Here is a 23,709-nt window from a genome sequence, read left to right on the forward strand (position 1 = left end):
CTATCTACCCCCATAGTGTACCAGGCAGCACACCCTATCTGCCAGCCCATCTCTGCTTGTCTGGTTCCTAATGGGTCTGACCCTGACTGTGTCCCCCCATCTGGTGTGCTTTGCTTACAGGTCCATTCATATTGTTGCACTGGGCAGTGAGTGCCCCGGGGGAGTGGGGCCAGGAGAAGAGGCCATGGGTCAGGGCCAGCTCCAGGGGGGCCTGCTGTGGAGTTATTTGGGCCACGGCGCCATGGCCGGAGGGCCTGAGGAGAGCAGCCTGTCCAACCCGGCCTTCATGGAGTACACGTCCCACGTTTTTGGAGACGTCACTGTGGTGGTGCAGGACTGCCCTAGCTGGGTAAGTGTGTGTGTGTTTTGGCTCTGGAGATGTTGGGCTGGGTGATTATTTTTATATTATTTCAAAATATTTCAAAATCTCACTGCATTGTTGGGAAGGGCCCGAAAGTAAGCATTTCACTGTTCGTCTACTTTCCTGATGCTTTGTCTTCACCCAACAGTGGCTAATCTTTTCCCTTTCAGAATGAATTTCATTAGTGGAGACAGATGTAGGTTATCAGGGGCCCAGCCAGTCCAATAAGCAGGCAGGGAAAAATGCATTTGTATGGTCAGAAGAATATTGTCATTATAAAGGAGTGAGTGAGTCACTCTGCCAGCCACTGTTTGTGTTTGTTTACCTGGCTTCCTTGAGTGTGAGGGGCGCTCTTGAGATGCACACACATTTTGAATTCAGAAATTGTTTTCAGCAAGGTCAGTGGAACAAATCTAACCACTTCTTCTCAGGTCTGATGGAGACTGATTACAAGAAGCAATTAACCGTTATTTTTAGGGGGGGGTGGGGCTTAAACTGGATCTGGGAAACAGGCCCTATAATGTTGATGCATTCAAGATGTGTGTGTGTGACAGACAGTGCAAATTCACAAACATTATCTTGTAAGATTTTGGTTTGATGTTTATCTGTTTTCTTTAATACTAAAAACACCAGCCCCTTATGTCACACTTAAACAGCCTTGGTTATCAGTGCAACTTGTAGTGCAGATATTTAGGGGTCTCGGGCATGACCGTACGTGGCCTTCAGATTGCAGGACTGCATAGGACAAAGGCAAAGCAGCTAGCAAAATACTGCTCTGTGTCAGCTGTCATGGGCAGCCTAGCAGTTTTGAGAAAAATATATCCGTGTCCTGTAAAATGTTTGAATCCTCGACCGTAATGTGATTTGTGGATTCAAAGAAAGTATTTAAAATGTGTGTATGTACTCTGTGTGTGGACAGGATCTGTTGGACAGTGACTGGGCCAGTGTGCGGAGCGTTCTAGAACAGGCTGACATCCTGGTCATCAAGTACTCGATCAACGACAAGCTGGCCTTCCAGCAGGTGCGCAACGGATATGCCCCTAGACTCCGCCCCCTGCTACGTCACTGGGGCGTGCCCGTCATTTTGGTTGCTGTGGGCGCCCGCCTAAACGGTGAGATCCCATTGGTCTATCCTTGACCACAACACCATTTTTTCCTGTTGCGACGTGTTGTCTTCTTGTGCTGTATTACCATGCACTTACCACATGCCAGGTCACCATCTTAAATAAAATACAAATCTTAATGGACCTGCCTTGTTAAATAAGGATGATATTTTGCATCATGAGTCAAGTGGTAGAAGTTTTGCTAGGCAGTCTTACATTCCGTTGCAGTCAGTGGTTGCCTCATAGCACTTAAGAGTATAAAAATACTGACAATGATTGGTTATGTGGCCTCTCACACCATTCATAAAAGGTTATGACATCCAACCATGTTTATGACATGTGACATAACTCTGTTTTTACGATCCAATAAACCCAAACTAATATCATCCAAAAATCACAGAATTTTGAGTTTTTTGAAATAGTCTTAATTAATTGATCTTTATATTTGCACATTTTACAAATATGGCTTACCAAACGATTGCTACGTTACATACTCTAGGACCAGGGAAAACTGCTGAAGGAGTGGATTTGTCTTTTCCCTGTCCTCTCAGTTAAGAGCATGATGCTCATCTTATGATTCAATCTCAAACAGGCCCCAGGATTTTGTCTCTAAGTAATGTCTTTGTGGCTAAAACAACAAACAAACCAAGCATAATTTGGTGCAAGAAAGAAGTAGGCAAAGTCAGTCCAAAGCCTGACACACACACACACACACACACACACACACACACACACACACACACAAAAGTAACACACACACACACACACAAAAGTAACACACACACACACACAAAAGTAGAACCACAGTACATTTTGAGTGGTACAGTGTGACATGTAGCATTGCCCAGGTCGGTGGTATTAAACTAGCAAAGTATTAACCATCAAGCCCACTTTAATGTCTATATGCATGACCATAAGTCCTTTTCATTTCAGCTGTGTAAACAAATCCAGGACATTCGTGATGGGTTACTTTTTAGCTCAGTGAGATGCTTTTAGATCTTGCCAGAGCTTCATTGCAAGATGATAATAGTATTTGATAACTCTTTGGTGGTGAGAGAGGGGCCTTGTGTGATAGTGGTGGACCTGACACTATGTTTTTGTGTCTTTTTTGTCACTGCTTTATTGTCTATGCTAAAACTATCCCCTAATGAATGTGGAGAATGACAGCTGTGTTTCCTGTTGCCTTGGTTTAGGAGACCACCTAGGGCAGAATCATTGCAGGACACGTCACATACTGTTCACACACACGCACGAACACACACCACAGACAGTGTCTGGCTTTCACCCTATGCCTGTAGTTTTATTAGCAGAGTGATTTATCCCTTGCATTTGGCACTGAGCAGACCGCCACACTCTTTCTGTCTCTCTCTCTGGCTCCTTCTCTGCTTTTATGCTGTTTCTGTACCTCTTTACTCCTCCCTCCATTTCCCTGTAATTTTCTCTCCATATTCTCGCAATCTGACTGTCTCTCTGCATGTAGGCTACAGTATGCGCATGCACAGTGTGCCTCTGTGCATGCATTGTAAATCTGTCTGAATTTCAGTATGTGGTTATATCTTTGATGGATAAAAGAGCATCTTGATATGTTCTGCTGGAAGTTGTGTGGGTAATACCTATTTTTTGCGGGTGTACGTTTAGAGGAGGTAAATGTTGTCCTGTCTCACTCACCTCTTCCCTGTCCCCTCACTGTCCAGATGAGGGGCCCCCCTGCACGTGCCCCCTGTGTGCATCAGACTGGAGCAGCTGTGTCCCCCATAGTGAGGGCCTGCAGCTCTCTAGGGACCTGGGGGCCACTTACCTGGAGCTGCCCTCCCTGAACCATGTCTTTGTGGGTCGCTACTTTGGCAGCGTGGTAAGTGTTGGCATCAGCCAGTTATTAACTGATTATATTGTTTGATGGTGTGATTTATGATTGGTGTGTTCTATGTTATCAATCATCATCGATGATGCAGATGTCAAAGTATTATGTTATTGGCCATTGTACTAGTGAAGATAAGAATGGGGACTGGCTGCTATGTGATTAAAATGTTTTATTGGTGTGTGTGGGTTTATTCTAACAAGCGTGTGTTTGTGTATGTATTCAGCTGGAGTACTTCATGATTCAGTGTTTGAAGCAGAAGGCCAAAGAGAGGCCGGAGAAGAGGCGGGGCAACAAGCTGAATGAGCCCCACCCCCCTCATCTGGAACAGCCAGGTGAGAGACTGGCAATGCAAGATGAGAAGCCCCTTTAAATAATTTATATGTGTCTTTGTATGGTATCAACTTTACTTGTGGTGTTCCTCAGGGTTCAATTCTCAACCCTTTCTTGTTCTCTGCACATGCTGCTGTTCTTGTTAACATGCTACTAGATATTATTGTTAACTTAAATTATATTTAACATTTTTAAATCAGCCAACTGTATGTGACTCTTTAATAACCAACCAAATTCACAGTTTAAGTTTTAACTAAATCGATAGCAGACACAGATTAGTGGAATAGTGTTAATATTTCTTCCACAATTGCCCCAATATAGTAGATTCATTACTTTTGGGGATTTATTATTGCATGGATCCAAAGTCTGTGAGATCTGAGATCAGAACGCCAGGGCTATTTTGGGCTCATGGGCTTAATTTTGAATTATGAAAAGAGAGTAATTGCACACATCCAAACATGCCACAGGAGCTGGACAAAATAAAGCAATGAAAATGAATACAGACTCACCGTTTGCTGCTCCTAAAGAACAGTTAGTGAAGCTTAGTGATAGTACTACAATACTCAAGTGACGAAGATCATATCATGTTGGTTGAAACATTGTTGAAACGTTGTCACTTCAATAGAAGATCACATTTTGGTGTAGCAAACAGTTAGTGGACAATTTTCTTCCTTTACTAAATATAGAATATAGACTTTCATTGCTTTATCAAAGTTTCGAATCATCTGTTAGTCAGCCCTTCACCCTATAGTGTTCATTATTTTATTATTTATTCCTGTAAATGTGTTATTACAAGTTTTACACCTATCTGTGTTCATGGACACAGAAATAGAACACACGGCTAAGCCAGCCGTGACCGGGAGTCCCATAGGGGGGTGCACAATTGGCCCAGCGTCGTCCAGGTTAGGGGAGGGTTGGCCGGGGGGGCTTTACTTAGCTCATCGCGCTCTAGCGACTCCTTGTGACGGGCCGGGCGCCTGCAGGCTGACTTCGGTTGTCAGTTGAACGGTGTTTCCTCCAACACATTGGTGCAGCTGGCTTCCGGTTTAAGCGAGTGGGTGTCAAGAGATGCGGCTTGGCGGGTCATGTTTCGGGGGACGCATGACTCGACCTTCGCCTCTACTGAGCCCGTTGGGGAGTTGCAGCGATGAAATAAGATCGTAATCCCGAAATTGGGGAGAAAAAAGGGGGCAGAAATTACAACAAAAAATCTAAAATAAAAATATGAACACACGGCTAAGCTACAGTTAACATACTGAATATAGCAGCCTTGCCATGTAGCCGCTATGTCTGATGAACTTTGACCTGGTGATTGACAGATAAGAGCAACACTGCCAAAGTGGGTGCGTGGGTGGGCTGGCTTGGCTGGTGCCCGTCCAACTACTTAACTTTCTCTCCTTATAGTGCACAGTCCATGAAATATGAAGTGCATTGATTCCTGGACAGCCTTGCCTGTATACCAGGCTAAAACAGAGTGGCCATAAAAAAGTGATGAGGTGCACAGGGGTACAGCATGGATTAAGCATAAATAGGTTTATAATAGAACAGTGATTTACATACCTTCACACTCTCTCGCTCTGTTTACCTTCTACTTAATACTCTCTGCTTTTCCCTCATCCCTCGTTCCCACGCCCAACTCCCTAAGCTAACTGTCTGATCATCTTTTTGTTCTCCCTCTTTTTTTTTTCATCAATCCTTTATTCTTTCCAACCTTCTCCCCTCCATTATTTTTCTGTCTCTGTTTCTTTCTCTTGATCTCTCTCTCTCTAACCTTCCCCATTTTTATTCCATCGGAGCCACATACGTAACGATGTTGACACTTACTCCTCCCATTTTCCCTCTGTGCTTTTACTCTCCTCTCTGTCATTCCAACATCTCATCTCCTCTATTCCCTTTTCTCCCACGACTCCCCCTTTCCTGAACCCATCTCTCACTCCATCCCTTCAGCGCGTCTTCCCCCCATCCGAGTGGAGGAGTCCAGCTTCTCTAAGGACCTACAGTGGCTGCTGGAGCGTGGCGGCCAGTTCGCCGACGTCGCCTTCTACTCCGGGGACTCTGGCAAGGAACTGGGCTGGGGGCACGCCGCTGTGCTATGTGCTGTCAGTCCCTATTTCAGACAGCTGCTGCTGGGCCCTAAGGCCAGGGAGAGGCCCATATCGCGCTGCGCCTGCCGGGGGGATGGAGGCCCCCCATCGCTGCTCTCCACCTGGGATGGGGGCCTGGGCATGGAGGACGGGTCGCGGCCCGACGGGCATCTGGCCGGACGGCTATCGCGCCTGGTGGTGAAGGACCCCCTGCTGTGCCTGTGTCTATGGGAGACACTAATGTTCCTCTACCGAGGTAAACTACTGGTTTAAGTGCTGTTGTTTTGAAACAAGTGCCAAGTGCTTTAAGCATGTGGATCAGCACTAGAGAGCGAGGCTTTAGCTAAGTGAGTTAATGTCTGCTTTGGTGGGTGCAATCATTTGCAGTGGATAATTTCCCATCACTGTATGAAACATACTGCTATGACTCTATCCGTAGTCTTCATTGTGTGTGTGTGTTGGCTGTGCTTAGTCATGGTACCACATAAAGATCATCAGTGTTTAATTAAGATAATTTTACCCTCCATTTACCCTGCATTGTGAACCAAACTAACCAATTAACCTTTTCCTTGGGTCGACCTACCGTTGTCTTGGAGGAAATTTCAGCAGTTGATTTTCAGCGAGAAAGCTTTGTCACAGCTTGGAATTAATCTCCTGAATGAGGTGTTTGTGGGATATTACCCTGCGCTGGGTGTTTAAATTAATCCTTGTATCAGCTAAAGTACCTCCATAAAAAGTGATGAGCTAATACCCCTATAACTCACCTCACCTCCGCTGCAATGGTCTGTTTGCCTTCGTATATGAAGGAATACTCCACCCACCCCTTCAAACTTCAAGGCTGCCTGAAGGACTGTTGTTTGATGATTTCAAGGAATATGCTAATTGAACGAATTTTCTGCCTTTTCCTTGGGATACTAACTCACGATCAATGTTTTTTCTTTCTCGCGGGTACTTCCTGAAAAGTAGGCCACTGTGATGTAGTTATGAGTGTGACTCATATGCGACTCTGTGGATCTTTTTGTATTTGCATTGGTGTTCCTACAATATTATGTTATATGAGAGAGAGTACACAAAGTTGTTTATATTTGAGTCAATAACCATGTTTCCATCCACAGTTTTTATGCGAGTGATGGAAGCTTCGGTACAATTTCATTCTGGTGACATGATGATCGAAGCGTGACTGCCGTTTGACAAATAAATATTCTCGCTCTTATCCATAATAATCTCATCATTTAGACTACCCGCACAGCCTACCCGCACTGTATCTGCGAGCTGTTGTCTAGAATGCATGTGTCAAGACTAGAATAGGCCCATATGCTTAACTCAACAGTTTAACGCAACAGTTTTTGTGACAAAACTATCGGTAGAGTTGAAAATGCGATGGAAATTTAGATTTGTATTTAGTAGATGAAAATGTAAGTGAAAAAGTACATTTTGTCTGCACTACGTCATCGCACACTGATTTTTATCTGTAAACAAGTCAGTTGGTGAAAACACACCACTGGTGGGAAAATGAGCATATTTTCTTCATGCAGATTTATGTGGTAGCATATATATTAGTATTAGTGTTTCTGTGGTAGCCTACATATTAGTATTAGGGTTTATGTGAGTCTGTGTCCGGGGTATATATGAGTATATCTGTTTCCGTGGTGTGAATATTATAGTGTTTCTATGGTATGCATGAGTGTTTATACACTGAGTATACCAAACATTTGGAACACCTTCCTAATATTGAGTTACACCCTTCCCCCCAATTCGTCGGGCCATGGACTCGACAAGGTGTCGAAAGCGTTCCACAGGGATGCTGGCCCATGTTGACTCCAATGCTTCTCACAGTTGTCAAGTTGACTGGATGTTCTTTGGGTAGTGGACCATTCATGAGACACACGGAAAACTGTTGAGCGTTAAAAACCCAGCAGTATTGCAGTTCTTGACACAAACCGGTGCGCCTGGCACCTAGTACTATACCCCGTTTTAAGGCACTTAAATATTTTGTCTTGCCCATTCACCCTCTGAATGGCACACATGCACAATCCATGTCTCAATTGTTTCAAGACTTAAAAATCCTTCTTTAACCTGTCTCTTCCCCTTCAACTACACTGATTGAAGTTTTCCATGGCCCTGTATAAATTGGTCATAACATTTGACCTGATCTTCATCTAAGTCACAACAATAGACAAACACAGTGTGCTTAAACTAATAACACACAAAGTATTTTTCTTGTCTATATTGAATACATAATTTAAACATTCACAGTGTAGGTTAGAAAAAGTATGTGAACCCCTAGGCTAATGACTTCTCCAAAAGCTAATTGGAGTCAGGAGTCAGCTACCCAGGAGTCCAATCAATGAGACGAGATTGGAGATGGTTGGTTAGAGCTGCCCTATAAAAAAACACTCACAAAATGTGAGTTTGCTATTCACAAGAAGCATTGCCTGATGTGAACCATGCCTTGAACAAAAGAGATCTCAGAAGACCTAAGATTAAGAATTATTGACTTGCATAAAGCTGGAAAGGGTTACCTTGACAAAAGCCTTGATGTTCATCAGTCCACGGTAAGACAAATTGTCTATAAATGGAGAAAATTCAGCACTGTTGCTACTCTCCCTAGGAGTGGCCGTCCTGTAAAGATGACTGCAAGAGCACAGCGCAGAATGCTCAATGAGTTTAAGAAGAATCCTAGTATCAGCTAAAGACTTATAGAAATCTCTGGAACATGCTAACATCTCTTTTGACGAGTCTACGACACGTAAAACACTAAACAAGAATGGTGTTCATTGGAGGACACCAGGGAAGAAGCCACTGCTGTCAAAAAAAAAACATTGCTGCACGTCTGAAGTTCGCAAAAGAGAACCAGGATGTTCCACAGCGCTACTGGCAAAATATTCTGTGGCCAGATTAAGCTAAAGTTGAGTTGTTTGAAAGGAACACACAACACTATGTGTGGAGAAAAAAAGGCACAGCACATCAACATCAAAACCTCATCCCAACTGAAAAGTATGGTGGAGGGAGCATCATGATTTGGGGCTGCTTTGCTGCCTCAGGGCCTGGACAGCTTGCTATCATCTACAGAAAAATTAATTCCCGAGTTTTTAAGACATTTTGCAGGAGAATGTAAGGCTATCTGTCCGCCAATTGAAGCTCAACAGAAGTTGGGTGATGCAACAGGACAACGACCCAAAACAGAGAAGTAAATCAACAACAGAATGGCTTCAACAGAAGAAAATGCGCCTTCTGGACCTCAACATGATTGAGATGCTGTGGCATGACCTCGAGAGCGGTTCACACCAGACATCCCAAGAATATTGCTGAACTAAAACAGTTTTGTAAAGAGGAACGGTCCAAAATTCCGCCTGATCGTTGTGCAGGTCTGATCCGCAACTACAGAAAATGTTTAGTTGAGGTTATTGCTGCCAAAGGAGAGTCAACCAGTTATTAAATCCAAGGGTTCACATACTTTCCCCACCCTGCACTGTGAATGTTTACACGGTGTGTTCAATAAAGACAAGAAAACATCATTGTTTGTGTTATTAGTTTAAGCAGACTGTGTTTGTCTATTGTTGTGACTTAGATGAAGATCAGATCAAATTTTATGACCAATTCATGCAGAAATCCAGGTAATTCCAAAGGGTTCACATACTTTGTCTTGCCACTGTACATGCGTTAAAAAGATCAATCGAACTCGGACAAATCAATGGAAACACCTCTATCGCGTCCTTCCGTGTGGGAAAGATTCTGAATCTCCTTATTGCTTCCCAGCAAAATTAGCATTAAGGCTAATGTTTGTGTATTCACACTATTTTGGGTGTCATTGTTACCAGTCAACTGCATTACACTTACAAAAGACTCCAACTACCACTTCCAATTTCTATATGGCTAGCCATGCTACCAGCTTACATGAACTGGAGTTAGCATTTAGCAAAACGACAAATATTTCCAAATCAGATTTTAGTAACCACATTGTGGGCTTGTTAGAACACTGACATCATGACGGATTTGAGGAATATCCACTTTGTTAGATCAGATTTTTTGAATGGGCACCAATTTATTTCCCTAATGGTCTGCATTCCATTGACCTCTTTGCCGCATCTATATATACACTACCGGTCAAAAGTTTTAGAACACCTACTCATTCAAAAGGGTTTTTCTTTATTTTTACTATTTTCTACATTGTAGAATAATAGTGAAGACATCAAAACTATGAAATAACACATATGGAATCATGTAGTAACCAAAAAAGTGTTACACAAATCAAAATATATTTTATATTTGAGATTCTTCAAATAGCCACCCTTTGCCTTGATGACAGCTTTGCACACTGTTGGCATTCTCTCAACCAGCTTCACCTGGAATGATTTTCCAACAGTCTTGAAGGAGTTCCCACATATGCCTTGCACTTGTTGGCTGCATTTCCTTCACTCTGCGGTCCGACTCCCAAACCATCTCAATTTGGTTGAGGTCGAGGGATTGTGGAGACCAGGTCATCTGATGCAGCACTCCATCACTCTCCTTCTTGGTAAAATAGCTCTTACACAGCCTGGAGGTGTGTTGGGTCATTGATCTGTTGAAAAATAAATGATAGTCCCACTAAGCCCAAACCAGATGGGATGGCGTATCGCTGCGGAATGCTGTGGTAGCTATGCTGGTTAAGTGTGCCTTGAATTTGAAATAAATCACAGATAGTGTCACCAGCAAAGCACCCTCACACCATCCATAACACCTCCTCCTCCATGCTTTACAGTGGGAAAAACACATGCGGAGATCATCCGTTCAACTACACAAATCTCCAATTTGGACTCCAGACCAAAAGACACATTTCCACCGGTCTAATGTCAATTGCTTGCGTTTCTTGGCCCAATCAAGTCTCTTCTTCTTATTGGTGTCCTTTAGTAGTTTCTTTTGCAGAAATTCGACCATGAAGGCCTGATTCACACAGTCTCCTCTGAACAGTTGATGTTGAGATGTGTCTGTTACTTGATGTCTGTGAAGCATTTATTTGGGCTGCAATTTCTGAGGCTGGTAACTCTAATAAATGTATCCTCTGCAGCAGAGGTAACTCTGGGTCTTCCATTCCTGTGGTGGTCCTCATGAGAGCCAGTTTCATCATAGCGCTTGATGGTTTTTGCGACTGCACTTGAAGAAACTTAAAAAAATTATTGAAATGTTCCGCATTGACTGACCTTCATGTCTTAAAATAATGATGAACTGTCGTTTCTCTTTGCTTATTTGAGCTGTTCTTTCTCAAATGCATTAAGAAGGAAATAAATTCCACAAATTAACTCCCTCATTGTCGTCACACGTCATCGGAGTGCGCAGCTGAACATGATTAAAACAAAACCGCTACATATATTGCTAGAACCTATTTCTTACATTTTAAATATCAGACATTTGAAAGCTCTAGTTTTGACCGTCATAATACCTCTGATGGCAGTAACTTTACAAGCACTAATCAATTTAGACTGAGAATAGTATCTAGTTATGGTAAGGGGTGAAGTAAGTATAGCCAGTTATAATTGTAACGGTTTAGCAGATAAAAAAAAAAGATCAGTCTTTACGTGGCTAAAAGAAAAGGAATATAACATATACTGTTTACAGGAAACGCACTCTACATCCTTAGATGAAGTTGTGTGGAAAAAGGAATGGGGTGGTGAAAAAATGTTCTGTCATGGACAAAGGAACTCAAAAGGTGTGATGATATTAATTAACAAAAATTTAGATCTGAATGTGCAAATAGTTAGAAATTATTCGCAAGGAAGGTGGATCTTTTTTAATATGAAAGTGGATGAAAAAGATATCTGGCTCATTAATCTATATGGTCCAAATCAGGATGATCCATACTTCTTTGAAAATATTTATACCGATTTATTGAACTTACAGGCAACACATGATCAAATCATTATGGTAGGAGACTATAACACAGTGTTAAGTACCTCAATGGACCGTAAAGGAAATCACTCTACAAACTATCATCACCGTGCCCTTAAGGAAATCACAAATATTATGGACACATTAGAAATAGTGGATATTTGGAGACTAAAAACCCGACCTAGTGAGATATACATGGAGGAGAGCTAGTCGTCTTGACTACTTTCTTGTCTCTTTCTCTCTTGCATCAAAGGTTAAAAAAGTTTTAATAGGAGACAGAATGCTATCGGAGCATCATCTAATTGGCCTTCACATAACTCTTATAGAATTTCCACGTGGACGGGGATATTGGAAATTTAATCAAAGTTTACTGGAGGACACCTTATTTTTAACTAAGACAAAATAATGATTTTTTCCCAGTATAATATAGGAACAGCAAATCCACTTATTGTTTGGGATACCTTTAAAATGTACCTTCGGGGCCTCCCGGGTGGCGCAGTGGTCTAGGGCACTGCATCGCAGTGCTAGCTGCGCCACCAGAGTCTCTGGGTTCGCGCCCAGGCTCTGTCGCAGCCGGCCGCGACTGGGAGGTCCGTGGGGCGACGCACAATTGGCATAGCGTCGTCTGGGTTAGGGAGGGTTTGGCCGGTAGGGATATCCTTGTCTCATCGCGCTCCAGCGACTCCTGTGGCGGGCCGGGCGCAGTGCGCGCTAACCAAGGGGGCCAGGTACACGGTGTTTCCTCCGACACATTGGTGCGGCTGGCTTCCGGGTTGGAGGCGCGCTGTGTTAAGAAGCAGTGCGGCTTGGTTGGGTTGTGCTTCGGAGGACGCATGGCTTTCGACCTTCGTCTCTCCTGAGCCCGTACGGGAGTTGTAGCGATGAGACAAGATAGTAATTACTAGCGATTGGATACCACGAAAATTGGGGAGAAAATGGGATAACATTTATATTAAAAAATTAAAATGTACCTTCAGAGGTCATTCAATTCAATATTCATCAATAAAAAAGCAGTTTCTGTCTAAAAAGACAAGACTAACAAGAGAAATACATGAACTAATAGTACAGGTAGATAGCAATAAAAACAATACTACAGAGATACAACATAAATTAGACGAAAAACAAAAGGAACATGAAGAACTTATTCAAAATTACTTGATAATTGAAATGCATTCCAGGTGACTACCTTATGAAGCTGGTTGAGAGAATGCCAAGAGTGTGTAAAGCTGTCATCAAGGCAAAGGGTGGCCATTTGAAGAACCTCAAATATAAAATATATTTTGATTTGTTTAACACTTTTTTGGTTACTACATGATTCCATATGTGTTATGTCATAGTTTTGATGTCTTCACTATTATTCTACAATGTAGAAAATAGTAAAAAGAAAGAATGAGTAGGTGTTCTAAAACGTTTGACTGGTAGTGTGTGTGTGTATATATACACTGCTCAAAAAAATAAAGGGAACACTAAAATAACACATCCTAGATCTGAATGAATGATCTATTCTTATTAAATACTTTTTTCTTTACATAGTTGAATGTGCTGACAACAAAATCACACAAAAATTATCAATGGAAATTAAATTTATCAACCCATGGAGGTCTGGATTTGGAGTCACACTCAAAATTAAAGTGGAAAACCACACTACAGGCTGATCCAACTTTGATGTAATGTCCTTAAAACAAGTCAAAATGAGGCTCAGTAGTGTGTGTGGCCTCCACGTGCCTGTATGACCTCCCTACAACGCCTGGGCATGCTCCTGATGAGGTGGCGGGTGGTCTCCTGAGGGATCTCCTCCCAGACCTGGACTAAAGCATCCGCCAACTCCTGGACAGTCTGTGGTGCAATGTGGCGTTGGTGGATGGAGCGAGACATGATGTCCCAGATGTGCTCAATTGGATTCAGGTCTGGGGAACGGGCGGGCCAGTCCATATCATCAATGCCTTCCTCTTGCAGGAACTGCTGACACACTCCAGCCACATGAGGTCTAGCATTGTCTTGCATTAGGAGGAACCCAGGGCCAACCGCACCAGCATATGGTCTCACAAGGGGTCTGAGGATCTCATCTCGGTACCTAATGGCAGTCAGGCTACCTCTGGCGAGCACATGGAGGGCTGTGCGGCCCCCCAAAGAAATGCCACCCCACACCATGACTGACCCACCGCCAAACCGGTCATGCTGGAGGATGTTGCAGGCAGCAGAACGTTCTCCACGGCGTCTCCAGACTGTCACGTCTGTCACATGTGCTCAGTGTGAACCTGCTTTCATCTGTGAAGCGCACAGGGCGCCAGTGGCGAATTTGCCAATCTTGGTGTTCTCTGGCAAATGCCAAACGTCCTGCACGGTGTTGGGCTGTAAGCACAACCCCCACCTGTGGACGTCGGGCCCTCATACCACCCTCATGGAGTCTGTTTCTGACCGTTTGAGCAGACACATGCACATTTGTGGCCTGCTGGAGGTCATTTTGCAGGGCTCTGGCAGTGCTCCTCCTGCTCCTTCTTGCACAAAGGCGGAGGTAGCGGTCCTGCTGCTGGGTTGTTACCCTCCTACGGCCTCCTCCACGTCTCCTGATGTACTGGCCTGTCTCCTGGTAGCGTCTCCATGCTCTGGACACTACGCTGACAGACACAGCAAACCTTCTTGCCACAGCTCGCATTGATGTGCCATCCTGGATGAGCTGCACTACCTGAGCCACTTGTGTGGGTTGTAGACTCCGTCTCATGCTACCACTAGAGTGAAAGCACCGCCAGCATTCAAAAGTGACCAAAACATCAGCCAGGAAGCATAGGAACTGAGAAGTGGTCTGTGGTCACCACCTGCAGAACCACTCCTTTATTGGGGGTGTCTTGCTAATTGCCTATAATTTCCACCAGCATGTGAAATTTATTGTCAATCAGTGTTGCTTCCTAAGTGGACAGTTTGATTTCACAGAAGTGTGATTGACTTGGAGTTACATTGTGTTGTTTAAGTGTTCCCTTTATTTTTTTGAGCAGTGTATATATGAGTATTATAGTGTTTCTATGATATACAGTGCATTCGGAAAGTATTCAGACCCCTTGACTTTTTCGACATTTAAATCGTTTTGTTGTCCTCATCAATATACACACAATACCCTATAATGACAAAGCAAAAACAGGTTTAGACATTTTTGCAAATGTATAAAATAAAAAAAACTGAAATATCACATTTACATAAGTATTCAGACCCATTACTCAGTACTTTGTTGAAGCACCTTTGGCAGCGATTACAGCCTCGAGTATTCTTGGGTATGATGCTACGAGCTTGGCACACCAGTATTTGGGGAGTTTCTCCCATTCTTCTCTGCAAATCCTCTCAAGCTCTGTCAGGTTGGATGGGGAGCGTCGCTGCACAGCTATTTTCAGGTCTCTCCAGAGATGTTCGATCGGGTTCATGTCCGGGCTCTGGCTGGGCCGTTCAAGGACATTCAGAGACTTGTCCCGAAGCCACTCCTGTGTTGTCTTGGCTGTGTGCTTAGGATCATTGTCTTGTTGGAAGGTGAATATTCGCCCCAGTTTGAGGTCCTGAGCACTCCGGAGCAGGTTTTCATCAAGGATCTCTGTACTTTGCTCCGTTCATCTTTCCCTCGATCCTAACTAGTCTCCCAGTCCCTGCCGCTGAAAAATATCCCCACAGCATGATGCTGCCACCACCATGGTTCACCGTATGTATCAGTTTCCTCCAGACGTGACACTTGCCATTCAGGCCAAATAATTCAATGTTGGTTTCATCAGACTTAAGTGTCCTTTAGGTGCCTTTTGGCAAACTCCAAGCGGGCTGTCATGTGCCTTTTACTGAGGAGTGGCTTCCGCCTGGCCACTCTACCATAAAGGCCTGATTGGTGGGGTGCTGCAGAGATGGATGTCCTTCTGGAAGGTTCTCCCATCTACACAGAGGAACTCTGGAGCTCTGTCAGAGTGACCATCGGGTACTTGGTCACCTCCCTGACCAAGCCCCTTCTCTCCCGATTGCTCAGTTTGGCCGGGCAGCCAGTTCTAGGAAGTCTTGGTGGTTCCAAACTTCTTCCATTTAAGAATGATGGAGGCTACTGTGTTCTCGGGGACCTTGAATGCTGCAGACATTTTTTGGTACCCTCCCCCAGATCTGTGCCTCGACACAATCCTGTCTCGGAGCTCTACGGACAATTCCTTTGACCTCATGGCTTGGTTTTTGCTCTGACATGTACCGTCAACTGTGGGACCTTATATAGACAGGTGTGTGCTTTTCCAAATCATGTCCAATCAATTTAATTTACCATAGGTGGACTCCAATCAAGTTGTAGAAAAATCTCAAGGATATTCAATGGAAACAGGATGCACCTGTGCTCACTTTTGAGTCTCATAGCAAATGGTCTGAATACTTATGTAAATAAAGTATGTGTTTTTTATTTTTTAATAAATACAAACATTTCTAAAATGCAGTTTTTTGCTGCTTTGTCAATATGGAGTATTGTGTGTACATTGGTGTGAGAAATGTATTTATTCCATTTTAGAATAAGGCTGTAACGTAACAGAATGTGGGAAAAAAGGTGTCTGAGTACTTGCCGAAGGCACTGTATACGGTATGAGTGTTTATATATTGAATATGAGTCTGTCTGTTGCTGTGGTATATATGTTATTTGTGTGCCTGTGGTTCTGGTGTGACCCAGGGGCGTGGGAGTGGGAGCACCTCCAGGAGGCCGTGGGGGAGAAGCTGAAGAATTCTCTGGCTGTGGCTCAACTCATGGACCGCATCCGCTCCTTCCTGGGCAGAGACAAGGTGACCCACGGTTTACATGGACTCGCACATGCAAAAAAACACCCTGTGATACCCTATTCCCCCATATAACACAATACATGTGGCTCTGATCAAAAGCAGTGTACTAGCAGTGCACTAATTGATTGAATTGGGATAATGTTTACTCTCAGATTGAGCAAAGGGAATGGGATGTGGGCCGCCTTAACATCAGGAGACATGTGACATGCAGGTTCATAATTCAATCTGGTGACCAGGCTTGAGTTCCTTCTATTTCAATTCCATCAGAAGTGAAGTGTCACTTTTGCACTCATCATTTACGAGTATCATTTCTCAATACAAGTCATACGTTTGGTTCCAATCCATCTACAGGCTTGACTAAGCAGTTGAAAGTCAATGATTTGTGTACTCTAAACCAGCAGGCTCTGGCACAATGCGAGCGATGTTATATCACTGCAGCATAATGAAGCCAATGGGTTTGATATGCAGACTGCTCTGGAAGCGAGCCTGCCTGCCAGTCTGTTTCAGCATTAGCCAGCTCCATTGAGGCGGTCTTGGCAGGGAGGGCAGGGACAGTGGAGTTGGCCACTGCCGAGGCAGGCTTGTAGACAGGCTATTTCTATGCCACGGGTGGGTGGTGGAGATGGAAGCTCAGAATGAATGGCACTCATGGTAGTAAATACCAACAGTGGTGGAATCCTCAGACATAACCCACGCTGTGTGTGTCTGTGTGTGTAGGGCTCCAGGGATACGCCTAACGCTCGGCCCGCCCAGCTTGGTCCTCAGTCTCTGGTCAACCTCTTCAACTCTCCTCTCTACTCTGATGTCATCTTCATGGTGCAAGGCAAGTACACACACAAAGTCAACTTTTTTTTATTACACATGATTAACTGATTTCCTCACTGAGGGCCCCCAGGTAGTCAGTCCATTTCATTATAGCACCAGAGAAAAAATGCCATAAACATATTTGTATGACGAACACTTGATATACAATAGTCGCAGTGCTTTAGACATTCATGCCAGATTTTGTACAATTCTTCTGTTTTGTTTATAAGAGCTTAGTAATACTACAGACACCCTAATATTATGTTTACAGATGTTACATTATGTTCACAATTTTACAAATGACTTTGCTGCAGCAACAGTACATCGTTTTTATGACAAACTCTCTCGCAGGGTGATGCCAAGCTCCAAGTTCATAAGCAATCTACATGTAATGAAATATATATTTTTAAATATGCCCGACACTTCAAAATGTATCCACTTTGCAGCATGTTCTTCACCTGCGCTGCACCCAACTATAGAGGGCTGTCATAAGAGTGACACAATGCCTGTCAGACTTCAAGACAACCATTATGTCATGCTTTATAGCTGTCATAAGCTCTGGGTTAATTTAAACAACCCGTTCGGAAAGGCATCAATTCATAACTATGACAGTTTTAGATTACGCCTTGCACCGAGACAGTACATGAGCAGATCATTCGGTAGACGTGATTGGCTGATGTGAAGCTGTAGAGGCTTGTCTGTTTCTTTCAAGAAAATGACAAAATACAGAGAATAGCTTTAGCTATTATCCTCCACTGTATCGTGAAGAGACTAAAAACCTTACAATAGAGGTATGTCAGAGTGTGATTAGCAACACGTTACCGAAAGCTCTCTCTCTTCACCTGAACCATCATTCAACCCCACTCCTCCTCAACTCTTCCCCAAGGCCTTGCTGGCAAGGAGAATGTATAAAGGAGAATGTGTTCTCAGCAAAGTAACCTGGTAAAATAGGGACTACATTCAAGCAATAGGGCCCGGGGGGGTGTGGTGTATGGCCAATATACCATGGCTAAGGTCTGTTCTTGGGCACAACGCATCGCGGAGTGCCTGGACACAGCCCTTAGCCGTGGTATATTGGCCATATACCACAAACCCCCAAGGTGCCTTATTGCTATTATAAACTGGTTACCAACGTAATTAGATCAGTAAAAATACATTTTTGTCATACCTTTGGTATACGGTCTGATATACCCTGCTGTCAGCCAATCAGCATTCAGGGCTCGAACCACCCAGTTTATATTTTAAAATAGACTGTGTTTCAGGGAGTGTGTTACCAGCTCACCGGGCGGTCCTGGTGGCTCGCTGCGATGTCATGGCGGCCATGTTCAGCGGGAAGTACGCGGAGGCACGGAGTCGGGTGGTGCCCATCCACGGAGTCTCCTCTGACACCTTCCTCTCCTTCCTGGAGTACCTCTACACTGACACCTGCTGTCCTGGTGGGTCCACTGCTGCAGGGCAGGAGCAAAAACAGGCACTTTGTATAGGTCCCACTCGGGGTAGACATGGGTTAGGGCTAGACATGGCCTTGAGACCAGGGGTGGCCAAACCATCATTCTGGAGAACTATTGTTCCAACTTATGCTGCGTTTAGATGGTACGAGGTAGACGGCAAACCGGATGTCATTGTTTTCAATAAAAGCACAATGGTAGACGGGACTTGTCGCCAGAGTTCAGATATTTCAATGTTGATTTGCCCTGTTTGTTTCCTGAAATCACCATAGCAACACATACCATCGTGCTGGCTTGCTTTTGCAGTCACCCTCTTTTTTGCTTTCTTGTCCCGCTATACCGACTGGTATGACGTTTTTTTGTGTGTCCCTCGTCTAAATGCAGCATAACACTCAGTATTCAGCCAATTAAGGTCTTTATTATGAGCAGCTGATTCCCTAGAATTACAGGAAATTAGCTGTAAAAATTCTAAATTCTCTCAGCCCTCATTGCAAAATGTGTAGAATAGCATGAGATTAGCTATAAAACTGCACATTTTTCTTTAAGTCCCATGTCAATATGTGTAGAATTGCAGGAAATTAGCTTTAGCTCAGACTAGGGGTGTAACAGCTCACCAAACCCGGTTTGGTTTCGGTACAGTGGGAAAATGAAATGCCAACAGTTACTGCAGTAAATATTTGTTCATTTAAGAATATATTAAGTGTTGGTATTCCTGTTTCCATATACTGTATGATCATGAGTCATAATGATGAGGGCACAATCAGGAATACCAACACTTTGTATTTTCTTAAATGAAACCACGATTACTCATGAACAACACTAAAATAAAGTGCAATATGCATGTGAAATCAATGTGTAAACATGGCTAAGATATTGTATAATGTTATCTTACAAAGAGAAAAATATGTGATTCTCATAAAGGGGGCGTGTCTGAAGCATGGTACTTCTCGTTTCCCACTCCGGGGTAATGTGATGGGCTATCACTATTAAGTAGCTCTCTGTAGCCCTGGAGGTCCATCCATCTGTATTAAGCAAAACACTGGGTGCATTGGCCAATTCATTGACAACTTCCGCTTTAGTTTGCTTATATAGAGCGGGTACTACCAGTTTGCTGAAATGGGTGCGAGAGAGCCAAGTTCATAATGTGGCTCGAGCACTTTCACGATTTGCTGAAACCCCCTATTCTTCTCAACCACCGAGAATGGGCGCATATCCACGGCTAGGGGGGCAACTTTCTCTGGGGACGGGCATGTTCCCCCCACATTCTGAAATTGCATTTTTGTCCCCCCCAGTTTTATCATTGGAATGTGATACAAAACGTGGCAACGGTGTGCTTTAGGACCATGCGGACGCCTCCAAGCGGTCAGGTAGGCTGTTTGGAGTGTTTATCCGACTGGATTAAAAAAAAATATATATATATAAAATCCCCCCCACTTCTAAAGCCAAAGTTGCGCCTCTGTCCGCAGATATAAACATACCGATCGCTCGGTCAGAATCAGCTGCGAAGGGCTGCTTGAATGCAGAGGGGAGATGAAGTTGTGTTGTTCTTGTGTGTTTCTGTCTTGCTCCGTTAATAAGAAACATGGGGTGAAGTCGGCGTAAATGTGTCAACATGTTTGAGGTGATGGCAGCTGCATAGGCTATTCTCATTGAGCAGTGTCGGCATACTCGCTCTGTCCATCGCCGTTGTAATCTACTGGGAAGCGCAAATGTTCCCGAACTGGAGATTTAAATTATGGAGAATCCACCTCCAACCCCACCTCTCGCCATTGTACAGAACTAGCTCCCAGCTGCGACAAAAGATAGATTGAAATGCTCCAATTAAGATCAGAATTTTGATAACGTTTATGTTTTCTTATTTCAGATTTACTCAAGCCTATAGGCCTAGCGATTTTATATAAAAACATTTTTTTAATGTATTCAGTCAGGTTCACAGTGTGGACCTAACAGAGGTCTCCATACCAAACGGTTCGGTACGAATACGTGTACCATTACACCCCTAGCTCAGACCTTGAAGGGCCCCCGCAAAACTGAGGTACGCCACTGTCCGGGTCCTCGGTGCTGATCAGTAGAGGCTGTGAAATGATTTGCGGTGGATTTACATGCTCAGATGGTATAAATAGTATCTCCTATGGCCTAAAGGGATTTGACTGTCAGCTCCCCAAAGAATTGACAGGCTGGGGGGAGATCAAAAGAAATTGGAGTGGACACTGACACTAGTACGATATGATAAATAGTACTGTATGCCGATTTGTTTTGGAGGGTGAGCGAGTGAGTGTGAGATGTTATCTTGTCATTGGTTTATTTTTCACAGCTGTGTGTGTGTGTGTGTATGTGTGTAATGTGATATGACGCTGCGGTCTGTGTGCGATTTATAAATCCCAACAATGGCACGGATTTCAACCACAATTTCCGATCAAATCTGTGCATGATTTTCCAAATGAGGCTCCAGTATGTTTGACAGTGTCTCTGTATGTGTCCAGCCAGTGTGTTGCAGGCCATGGCCGTGCTGGTGTGTGCAGAGATGTACCAGGTGAAGCGCCTGCAGCACCTGTGTGAGGTGTGTGTGTGCGCCTACCTCCAGAGCATGCCTAGCCGAGAGCTGGCATCAACCGGCATCAGTGTGATCCGGCTTCTCCGTAGGGCTAAGGTAAGTGTGTGAGAGATATTCTCCATTTCAAAATCGACGCCTAGCCCTTACCATCTTGGCACTCCTGTAGATCTGAAACGTTTTATAGGTGTGAGCAATATAGTGAAGATTCTCATACCCGTTTGATTCTTTAAAAATCTACCAACCTGGCCTCAGGGAAATCAATAGGATTTGGGAAGTTTATTTGTACCCCTCCATTTAGTATGATATGTTACAAATGGAATAGTGGTCATACAACATCATTCGAATTGGAGGACTTATAGTATTGTAATGAAACAGGCAGGGAGCAGGTCTCGAACCCTCAACCTTCTAGCCCGAAGTCCAGCGCGCTATCGACTGTGCCCCAAAAGCATGTTCCAGCGGCAGAGTCGATATCCGCGCTTATAAACCCAGGGCCGTTACAGTATCATACGTCATACCCGGTCATACAATATCATACGTATTGGAGGACGTATAGTATCATACTACTGTAACAATGGCGCCGGAGAAGAAGGCTGACGTTTTACGTGTCCCCGACTGATGGTGTTTTTTTGTTCGTTTATTTGCAACTTATTTTTTTAAACTTATTTTGTACATAGTGTTCCGCTACTGTCTCTTATGATCGAAAATAACTTCTGGACATCAGGACTGCGATTACTCACCAGGGACTGGCAGAATCCTTCTTTTCCTTTAACGAGTCTGACGAGGATGATATACTGCTTTCTCGGGAACAGGCCCAGATCTCCGTGATTTGCGTGAAGAGGAGGTGGAGAAAAAGGGTCCAGAGGGCGGGCTGCCTTCTGAGAATTCATAGGCGATCGAATAAACCTCCACTTCCTTCCATTCTGCTAGCAAATGTGCAATCTTCGGAGAATAAAATAGATGACCTAAGCGGGAAGATGAATCTACCAACTGGACATGTAAACTACCAACTGTAATATCTTATGCTTCACGGAGTCATGGCTGAACGACAACACTATTAACATACAGCTGGCTGGTAATACGCTGTACCGGCAGGATAGAACAGCGGCGTCTGGTAAGACAAGGGGCGGCGGACTATGTATTTTTGTAAATAACAGCTGGTGCACAATATCTAAGGAAGTCTCAAGCTATTGCTCGCCTGAGGTAGAGTATCTCATGATAAGCTGTAGACCACACTATCTACCTAGAAAGTTTCTGTATTTTTCGTAGCTCTTTACATACCACCACAGACGGAGGCTGGCACTAAGACAGCATTGAATAAGCTGTATTCCGCCATAAGCAAACAAGAAAACGCCCACCCAGAGGTGGCGCTCCTAGTAGCCGGAGACTTTATTGCAGGAAAACTTAAATCAGTTTTACCAAATTTCTATCAGCATGTTAAATATGCAACCAGAGGGAAAGAAATTCTGCACCACCTTTACTCCACATACAAAGCTCTCTCTCGCCCTCCATTTGGCAAATCTGACCATAATTCTATCCTCCTGATTCCTGCTTACAAGCAAACATTAAAGCAGGAAGTACCAGTGACTAGATCAATAAAAAAAAGTGGTCAGATGAAGCAGATGCTAAGCTACAGGACTGTTTTGCTAGCACAGACTGGAATATGTTTCAGGATTCCTCCAATGGCATTGAAGAGTACACCACATCTGTCACTGGCTTCATCAATAAGTGCATCAATGACATCGTCCCCACAGTGACCGTACGTACATACCCCAACCATAAGCCATGGATTACAGGCAACATCCAAACTGAGCTAAAGGCTAGAGTGGGACTCTTAACCCAGAAGCTTATAAGAAATCCCGCTATGCCCTCCGACGAACCATCAAACAGGCAAAGCGCCAATACAGGACTAAGATCGAATCGTACTACACCGGCTCTGACGCTCGTCGGATGTGGCAGGGCTTGCAAACCATCACAGACTACAAAGGGAAGCACAGCCGAGAGCTGCCCAGTGACACGAGCCTACAAGACGAGCTAAACTACTTCTATGCTCGCTTCGAGGCAAATAACACTGAAATGTGCATGAGAGCATCAGCTGTTCCGGAAGACTGTGTGATCACGCTCTCCGCAGCCGATGTGAGTAAGACCTTTAAACAGGTCAACATTCACAAGGCCGCAGGGTCAGATGGATTACCAGGACGTGTACTGCGAGCATGCGCTGACCAACTGGCAAGTGTCTTCACTGACATTTTCAACCTCTCCCTGTCCGAGTCTGTAATACCAACATGTTTTAAGCAGACCACCATAGTGCCTGTGCCCAAGAACACTAAGGTAACCTGCCTAAATGACTACCGACCTGTAGCACTTACGTCTGTAGCCATTAAGTGCTTTGAAAGGCTGGTCATGGCTCACATCAACACCATTATCCCAGAAACCCCAGACTCACCCCAATTTGCATACCGCCCCAACAGATCCACAGATGATGCAATCTCGATTGCACTCCACACTGCCCTTTCCCACCTGGACAAT

At 44.1% G+C, this 23,709-nt stretch overlaps 1 protein-coding gene across 1 annotated transcript in view; it reads left to right on the forward strand.

Moving 5' to 3' along the window:
* The first annotated feature begins 184 nt into the window (after positions 1–184).
* The window catches only part of LOC120063911 (rho-related BTB domain-containing protein 3-like), a 26,830-nt gene continuing 3,305 nt past the window's right edge, over positions 185–23,709 (forward strand). Inside the window, exons 1-9 of the mRNA XM_039014227.1 lie at positions 185–349; positions 1,281–1,473; positions 3,159–3,316; positions 3,549–3,657; positions 5,603–5,995; positions 16,271–16,380; positions 17,095–17,204; positions 18,448–18,617; positions 21,113–21,279. Coding sequence (XP_038870155.1) covers positions 185–349; positions 1,281–1,473; positions 3,159–3,316; positions 3,549–3,657; positions 5,603–5,995; positions 16,271–16,380; positions 17,095–17,204; positions 18,448–18,617; positions 21,113–21,279 — 1,575 coding nt within the window. The remainder of the gene's footprint in view (positions 350–1,280; positions 1,474–3,158; positions 3,317–3,548; positions 3,658–5,602; positions 5,996–16,270; positions 16,381–17,094; positions 17,205–18,447; positions 18,618–21,112; positions 21,280–23,709) is intronic.

The sequence above is a fragment of the Salvelinus namaycush genome, chromosome 2 (genome assembly GCF_016432855.1).
Source record: "Salvelinus namaycush isolate Seneca chromosome 2, SaNama_1.0, whole genome shotgun sequence".
NCBI classification, from domain to species: Eukaryota; Metazoa; Chordata; class Actinopteri; order Salmoniformes; family Salmonidae; genus Salvelinus; species Salvelinus namaycush.